Raw genomic sequence first — 9,695 nt, 5'->3', positions numbered from 1 at the left:
GTATTGTATAATGTTGTGTTTTGAACAGAATATCATCAGTTTCACTCGCAGTACAAGATTCATTCCCATGGGAGAGTTGAGGACTAGCTTGGATGAATTTGTAACAGCTCTTGTTGCATAGTTAGAAAGCTAGAAAACATTTGAGAGTTAGGGGATATTATCTACTTTTTGCATGTTATTAGTCTATATTCTTTGATGAATTAATTAATGAAATAAAAATTATTAAGTGCATTACTGTCTGTTGTATAAAAAAATTAGGGTTAACACTCTTTGAAAACCCGAGAGCAAGAAAAAGTAAGTACTTCTTGTTTTTCATACTTAATTTTCATTTATTATTATAAAAGTAACTAAAATCGAAAAATATAGATCTTTTTAAGTTATTTAAGACTAGATTAGTTAAAATAAGTAATAATAATAATAATATAATTAAAGATCACAGGTATGCACATGAACAGCTCGTGGGTAATATAATTCTGCACATGTGATTTACAATTTATAATGGTACGGATAGTAGTTAGACATGGTTCAAAGGGCAATAAAATTTAATTATATATATAAATGTATACTATTACAAACTTAGAGCTACTTAGGATAATCAAATGTAGTTTCATATTATAATTTGAAGTCATTCTAGAAAGATAAAAAGGGTAATTTAGGTTGTTTTTTTTCTTGGTGGTTACGACATCGGTCGAATTGACTGATCCCATTTTGAGATAGGGTAGAGAAAATAACAGATAAACTATAAAGTTTCACTGAAAAAAATGTTTGAAATGGATTTAGGAGGTTTTAGAGATTGCAAAAAGGAAATTTGAGACGAGGTAAAGTATTTTTTATTTTAACATGAAAATTACTTTGCATTCAGACTATTCAATACAAATACTCAATATATTAAAGGACAAATCTTTATTTTATTTTATTAAAAATACTTTACTCAAAAATTATTTTTGTATGTGAAAGACTTATAATATGAGCTGAAAGACTGCCAAATTTTGTGAAGATATACATACTATATTTAAAGTTAGAAGTATTAAATTTATAAAGATTTTAATCGAGTACAAAGAGGTCACGTGGTTGGTCAAATTGACCGTGCCTGTGTTGAGAGAGTTTATCAGTTACTGTATACATACTTTAACTCTGAAAGTACTTAATGTATCTTTTAGAAATTTGGCAAGCTCTCAGTGAACATTAATTCTTTTGTACACAGAAAATCAAAATATTTGATTAAGTACATTTACTAAAACGTTTTCGAAATTATGTGGAGTTAAAGTGTTCGCTGCTCTGAGTGCAAAGTGATTTTCATGTTAAGATTAAAAATACTTTTCTCCATCTGAAAATTTTATAATATCATTTGCATAATCCCTAAGACCTTCTAAATAAATATCAAATGTTTTTTCCAGAAAAACTTTATATATTATATATTTTCTAGATTGTAACTCCATATGAGGTCAGTCATTTTGATCGACCTTTTAACAAAAAATAAATTAGAAGATAAATCTAAATTATCCTATTTTATTTTTGGAATGACTGCAAATTGTAAGAGAAAACCACAGTTTATCCTAAATAGCTTAAAGCTTATACCAGTGTATGTTTATTTATGCCTTATTTTATTGTTTTATTGCCATTTTGAACTATGTCACACAAGTTATAAGTCACGTAAAGAATGTGCTGCTCATATTACCATATTGAATTATGTATTGCATGAGCTGTTTGCGAGCATACATTCTGAAGGATTATTATTTTCATTATCTTATTTAATCTAACCTTATCAGTTTCTAATGTTTACATCTTAGTAATTTTATAATGATAAATAAAGAATACACGTGAAAAAATAAGAAAAAAATATAGTACTTACCTAAGTCTTCTCTTTTCCTTTTTTGCTCTTGATCGTTACTGAAATTTAAGCCTACTTTTTATATTAAAGGTACAACTACATAAAATATTTGTTTTATTTAATTAAGTAATGCACTTCTAATAAATAGTACAAAATGGGCAATGTCCTATAGATATCATAATTTTTCTGGCTTTTTTAACTGTAAAATAAAAGCCATTAAAGATTCAGCTAAGTTCATCGATGTGATCCCCATGGGAAAAAGGTTTGAACTGGAAATGAAATAAAAGAATTCTCTGTACAGAAAACAATGTAATACTATATGTCATTTGACAGATTATAGTTTTGTCTTTCTGTTGGTTATAAATAATATAGTATTGAATATCGGAGAAAACTATTGGTAATTTGCGAGAGAGATGATGTGGCAAGTGGTTCTAGTTTATAGCTCTGTAAACAAATAAGATTGAAGGCTATACAAATTTTGCTTTGTCTGAGTAATAACTATATTATATTGAGTAATGTACATTAAATTCTGTACTTCTGAGAATGGTGGTAAATAAGTTAGAGATGAGGGGAGACCTAGGTAGCAAATATCACAATCCTGATATTAGCTGAGATTGAGGATTTTTTAATATATTTCCTTATCAAATTATGAACTTAAAACATATATAATATTTGACTTATTAACTATGCTTTCATGTCAAGTTTATTTGTATACATTGATAATAAAGTAGTTTAGTTAAGTTTTGAATGTAACTATGTAAAAGGTTGTGATGTGCAGAAAAGTGTACTCATAGGAAAAGAGTTAAACAATACTTCCTTTCTGTTTGGGAGAACAGTTCTCGATACCTTCATTCTTTCTGAGGTCTGATGTTTGGTAGAGTTATCTCTACTTATCAACATTATCGAAAGTCAGAAGTGTTTTTAGATTTTCCAAAATCAATGGTTTCAGTTGTGGCTTATTTTATGATCCATTCTGACACTTCTATTACTTATTTCTTACATTACCTGTCAGTGAGGCACCTGTTCAGGGACCTGTGCTGTACAAGATTTTTTAATTTTTGTGCCATCTGTTTGAACAATTGCCAGTTACAGTGATTTTTTTCCCCCACATCTTTCAGGTGTTGCCGAGCATTATTTTTTTTTCCTTTGGCTGTTTTCTCCTTCTACTTGTAGATCTTTGCTCAGACATCCATGCCTTGCCTATTCCCATTCTCTATATCATAAGGACCTATTGATTTGTTCCATTATTACTTTTTTTTTTAAACTTGGACTATCTGGGAGAGTAATTAGTTGTTTCTCCAGTCCCTCTTCATTCTGTTTCCTCATCATTTAATCATTCTAATAATCTTTTATGTCCAGTTATGGATGTCCATTGCTTTTCTTCTCAGACTACCCCTTTTTGTGGATACCACCATCACCTATTTTTCCCATGGTTTACCTTCTCCTTTAGGAACTCACCCCATTCCACTTTAACTGGTTGGGTTTGTCATCTCATGGGTTTGACATATTCCTTTTTGTGGATACCACCATCACCTGTTTTTCCCATGGTTTACCTTCTCCTTTAGGAACTCACCCCATTCCACTTTAACTGGTTGGGTTTGTCATCTCGTGGGTTTGACATATTCCTTTTTGTGGGTGAGTCTAACTTACAGCTTTTTAAAAGTCACCTCCCATCAGATTAGGCAGATCACAGTTTTTCTTGCCTCTTTTTCAATGCTGTCTTTTGATAGAAATATTGTAGTCTAGTATGTAGACTTCTAGTACATCTCTTATTGCTTACATCACTAGACAGTTTCATGTGCCTCTGGCTTTCATCTTCCATGATAATGGTCCATGTGCATTCACTGGTGTTTTCTCTACATGTATCTACACCTCTTCACCCCAACCTCCCTCACTCTTCTAGTGGAGCACAGGAGAACCAATCCACAGTTGTACCTTCCCCTCAGTAAGAGACCATTTAGGTCTACCCTTATTTGAGAACTAGGGTTACATGGAAGTTTAGTACAAGATACTTCATTACATTATCTCCTAAGCATTTCGCTGTGAATATGTTCAGCCAGACAGGACTTGGATTTACCTCAGGACACAGGTGAGGATTCCTCCTCCCCTCCACCTGTCGTTATAATATTTATCTCATGGTAGTATTTTATTAAGATGAAATTGCCTGAACCCTAGCCACACAACACATTCTGATGTTTTGCCCATCTTGGTGAAATGTTAACAGCAGCACTGGATTTTCCTCATATTATTTTGGTACAAGTAAAAAAAAAGAAAAAATATTGGGTGAAGAGTATTACCTGATTGAGAAGGATCTGGCCTCCCACTATGTGCATACATATTAGGTGACCCATAGTCTCTTGGAAGTCATACCTTATGGGCCTTCCCTTTCAGTCACTATTTCAGAACAGAGCTTATCTTTCGTAATTGCTAAGCACCAGTCCCTCCACCATCTTCAATACTTCAATATGAGATTCTAGCTCTTAGGGGTACAGAGAGGTAAATAATGTTTCTGAAATTAACATTTTCCATACCTGAAAATGCATTTCATATACCTAACTTCTCTCTACCACCTTTCTTCCCCACTTCTAGTGTTTTTGTCTTGTCAGGAATGAGCCTATGATTGTGTGCTAGTGCTCATGGGATTACTGAAAATGAAGGTTTTGTCACCCTGCTATTGGTAGAGGGCTATAGCTTTATAATGTCTGCATCATTGTGTGTAGGGGTAGGAGTTTGTTTGATCCTTGTAGTATGTGCAGGAAATTCCATGGCAGTTTTAAATGAAATAATCATTTTTAGAGGTTCATAGAGGTAAGTAAATGACTGAAATACATTTTCAGGTAGAGCAAATGTTATTGTGTTAAACTTCTAATAAAGTTTCTTTTGTTACCCATTCAATCTGTGTGTTTAAACTGTATAGGTTTACCTATCTCGAGATGTATAAGTTTGTCTCAGTGAAGAAAATTTCTGTAGCCTTCAAACAGATATAATTTATCAAACAAGTACTTTCATAATTCACTAACAATTGGAACTGAAAGGAATGTTTACAGGAACTATAAAAAATACAAACTCTTAAACCTATATATTCTAATATTACATGATAATCTAATTCTTGCTCTACAGAATTGTATTTAATTGTGTTTCATTAGTAATTGATCAAACCACTTGACATGGAACCATAATAAGGTTTCAACCAAATTCTACACCAAAACTAAAGGAAACCTTAGAAAATCTAGAAATGGATAATATATTCTCAAGGGGTGTTATGTTTTCAGTTAATTTTTTGTTGTTGTTTTTTGCAATGTGTTGAGGAAAAAAGACAAATGGAATGTCTTGTTTATAGACAGAACTCTTTGCAACTTTTTTCACATTAAAATATTACAAAATATTGACTCTACAAAATTGACTGAAATTTGTCTGATATGAAAAGACAGAATAAAAATTATAATAATATCAATTCATTTTGTGAAATAAAACTTTGATAGCTTTAACTTTTTTAAGATATGAAAGTTAAAAAAAACATTATGGGATGAATAAGATAAAGTAAAGAAAGTTCATTCAGGTAATATAGAATTATAGTGTTATTTTGTTTAATTTCTCCATGCTAGGTTCTAGTAATGTTTCAATTTCACATTGTAAAATGATAGTGTTTCGGATAAACCAGAGTTAACTATATAGTCCAAATTAATCTAAATAAGTTATACAAAGCTAAAATAATGTTAGTAGATAACATAATTATAATACAGTGATTTCAAAGATGATATCTTTATTTCTAATAATGTTATCAATATGAGAATAAAATGGTTAGAAACAAACATTCCAAACTTTTTAAGTGAAACTAAATAGTTAAATATTTAGAAAAAAAGTATAGTATTGGTAAACAGGATGCCTGTTTCCAAATTTTATAAGAATGGGGGGGGGGGGGCTGGACACATTAACTCCCCCTAAATTTTCATCCCCTTATACAACATTAATAAAATAGATTGTCTGGGGAAAAATTAATGATGCAGTCCATATTCCTTGGATCTTTCCCCTAGATTCACGCCTGCTTATATGATGTTAATTAATAGTTACCCAATTATAAATTAGAAACATAACACTAAAAAAAACAGTAATTTTACACTTAAGCCAGAAAGTTGGTGGTGAGTGCTGCCATCTAACTGACTTCCCTCTAGTCAGCAGTTCAAAATTAATGACAAGCAATCCTAATCATGAGCCCCTCCCACTGTCACACCACACACAAATTATGTAGCTATGCTTAACAACAAATAAGTATTTTGGCAATATTTCAATTACTTGGATAGTTGGAATATTTTAAAACTGTAAGTAATTGGAACTAATTTGATTAATTGATTATTTTCATAACATTAATCAATTTAATTGTAATTTCAATGGTAGGTGCAATTTTGTGGTGATATACACATATATTCCTAACATGTACCAGTGTAGTACTGGGTTGTACATGTTTTCTACTCCTTTTAGTTTAAAAGTCAAGTTTACTAAATTTGGCTGTTTTTATTTAGGATTTTGTTTGGTACATACCATTGTTCAAGCACATTTCTAATTTTTATGTTCCCCGGGGACTAACTGGGGAAATTGGAGATTAGTTGCAGGAATAAAAATATGCCTTTTTAAAATTAACAAGCTGAGTGGTTATTTTTGGTGATTCATGCAGTAACTGTAAGTGAACTTGCCCTTGATCTTCACTGCCAGTTAGCTAATTGAATATAGGTTTCCTCTGGCTTTTATAGTTTTTGCCATCAATTAATTCTAAATATTTCAACAATTTTTGATTATTTTAAAATTGGCTTTCCATACATACCTCTTCTCACACTACAACTATTACTCAACTGCTGGGATTTCTTCATTTACTCATTGGTCTGATTTTTACTTGTTTGCTCCAATCTTTTATTCCCCACTTAATTGCCCTTGGCAATATGTCCCATGACACACTCCACCGACATCAATGCACCTTCTATCTTGGTACTATGTATAAGCACCTTCTTCCGATTATATCATCACTTTTTCTTGACAAAGCTTTCATGAATGGGTTTTCTTTGTATTATGACTGTTGGAGATACTTTGAGCATTATTTGTGTTACTGAGTTGATTTTTGTTTTAAAAAAATTTGTTTCTTTGTTTGGTACACCAATATTCAGCACAAATTCTTGGATTATCATTTCTGACATGGAGGCAGATCAGGTTTCTCCTATTCTACATCTGATATCTAGCACCATTCAATAGTTGGGTGGGGATAGGGGGGTCACTCTCGTTTGAAACTTCAGAGACCTTCTTCGTGGTGAGATGGAGACATATAAGATGGATGCATTTGAGGGTGATCCTGGACATTCTGGAGAGAATTTAGACTTTCTTTTTCCTGTGCCTTCCTTTGTTCTGTCAGTTTCTCAGGAGGCCACATTAAGATCATCTGACTCTGACTCTTTTTCTTCAGATGTTCAATTGAGTGTGTGATGTTTGGGTCTTTCTTTGATTGCTTTTGAGCCTGCTACTTCCTTGATGGCTGATAGGTTTGAGGAGGAATACTTAGTTCTCACTCCATCCACTGATATTGTAGACTTTTATACCTTTGTTTTGCTCAAATGTGTCCTAAAAAGTCATTGTTTTGCATGGTTGATGGCCTTCAGAAAGCTTGTAAAGAGGTCTCTAACCAGGATAATTACATATAACAACATCAGTGGTGGAAAAATGGGCTATAAGCCCTAGGCATTCATATTGTATCATTACTGTAGATCATGAATTTTATGTTTGTTATTGTCTAGATTTATATCTGACAGTGTAATTTATATAGAAAATTGTAATAGTTGATTATACTTTTTTTTAAATACGTTTAACTTTATCACAATAATATTGTTTGTTTATTCCAGTATTCATTCCTTCTGTTAATACTTTTCTTGGGAGAACTTGTTCTTGGTACTTTGGCCTTTGTTTTTCCAAACACGTTAACAGATTGGATTAACCAAGGATTGTCTCAAAAACTTGTCGAGAATTACAGAGATAATGCAAATTTCCAGAACCTTATTGATGCAATTCAAAAAGAAGTAAGTATTTTGCTTATCTTAAAGTGTTCTGCAAATGTAACTTCAAAACGTTCTTATTTTGCTAGACTTTTCTATAAATAGTATTCTTCTTTAAGAAAAGAATTAAAATTTAAAGAAACATATCTTGACTAAGACAATGACCTACACTATGTTAATGCACATTTTTAGTAGCTCTTAGTAATGCATGAATATTCTTTTTATTCAGTAAATTACAGAATAACACGGCAGGTATCTTACCTTTGATATAGTTGTAAAACAAAAATGTTTGTATCAAGATCTCATATGCAGATGAAATGCTTTTTTGTAATGGTTAAATAATCTTTTTTTTTGTTATTTTCATCTTTTTAAGTGCAGTTTTGGAACTTGATTCAACCATTGAAAGATGTTTAACTCTCAGCTAACATCTTTTATATAAAAAAAGTTAAGGGTAAATTACAAATAAAAAAGAGTTGTCTACAAATGTTGCTGGAAAATAAGAATAATAAATAAATACAGGTAGAATTTGTGATAGTAAAAACATATAGGATAAAAATATTAATAGATCACATTCAGAAACTTCTGATAAAATAATTACATTTTTGATCAATGGAACTATTTTCATAAAGAGGGCAAAGCTGAATTATGTTGTGGAGTGTAAGGATGGATATAAGTTGTAAAACATTTAGTCTTGCTGAGTGGTTATGGACCAGAGTATATATTTAATTTTGTACCATTTCATCTTTTTTGCTTTGTATTGAGTAAAAAAAAAAAACTAATAGTAAATAAATATGTACAAATGAAACAATTAAATAATATTAATAAACAGTTCTCTGTTTTTTCAAATTTTATCTTTAATTTTCAAATTGATTATATTTCATGATACTGTTACACCAGCGGAAATCACGTGATGCTAGTAACACGTCATTGACTTCTAAAAATATCCTGTTCCTTCATGAATGCTCTAGCATTTACTAGATATGCGTTAGTCTTGTATATATAAGACGGTCACAACGTGACGGAACAATGTGTAATTGAACTGAGTATTGTTGAGTCGAGCACGTGAGACGTTCGTTGAGAATTATAGCATTTGTTATAGCGCGACTGTTGAAATTAAGTGTATCGCAAAGTTATATTCAGAAAGAATAAACCAGTTTTATTTAAGAAAGGACTTGTGTCGCTAAAGTTTCGTCGGAACGAATTTGCGGAAAATTAACTAACGAACGGAGACGTAACAATACATTAAAATGATCCATTCTTATATTGTTAACATGTGACTTTGGCCAAGACCTGGCTAATTCAACTAACTTCCTGTTTTTCAATTTATGTCCATACTTTACTCTTATGATCTCATTCTCCCTTTTCCTATGATGTAAAAAAGGGTCTATATTTTGAAAGCACTACGACTTTTTTCTGCTTTAAAATGTTAGTAAAAGATATGAATTTGTTAAAATATGTAAGAGTATATGAAAATAAAGGTAGTTTAAGTGAAAAAAAAAAACTTCCTAAAGTAGAAATAATTGTAGGATAACATGAAAATGGAGAAGAAATACTTAAGACTAGAAAGACAAACATTTGCAAATGAATGCAATGTCTCAACCCCTAATCATCTTGTTTTATAACATCCCCAGAATGCAGTAGATTTCAAGATTTAATTGTATTCAAAGCAGGGGAAGGGAGCATAAGCTACAATATTATATATATATATATATATATATATATATATATATACGTAGGAGGTAGACTACTAGACATACTAAGTTACGTTTTAGTAGTAAAGTACTATAGACTATAACTTAATTAGTAGTAACTTAATAAGTAACGGTTAACAA

The 9,695-nt window shown here is 31.2% G+C and overlaps 1 protein-coding gene across 1 annotated transcript in view; it reads left to right on the top strand.

Annotated features, from left to right (window-relative positions):
* Positions 1 to 9,695, top strand: part of LOC106463476 (tetraspanin-33-like) — a 42,676-nt gene that overhangs the window by 17,431 nt on the left and 15,550 nt on the right. Inside the window, exon 3 of the mRNA XM_013923514.2 lies at positions 7,714 to 7,887. Coding sequence (XP_013778968.1) covers positions 7,714 to 7,887 — 174 coding nt within the window. The remainder of the gene's footprint in view (positions 1 to 7,713; positions 7,888 to 9,695) is intronic.

This window comes from Limulus polyphemus, unplaced genomic scaffold (genome assembly GCF_000517525.1).
Source record: "Limulus polyphemus unplaced genomic scaffold, Limulus_polyphemus-2.1.2 Scaffold1420, whole genome shotgun sequence".
Taxonomy (NCBI): Eukaryota; Metazoa; Arthropoda; class Merostomata; order Xiphosura; family Limulidae; genus Limulus; species Limulus polyphemus.
Note: the sequence above shows the minus strand (reverse complement) of the source record. Positions and strands in the feature narration are given on the sequence as shown.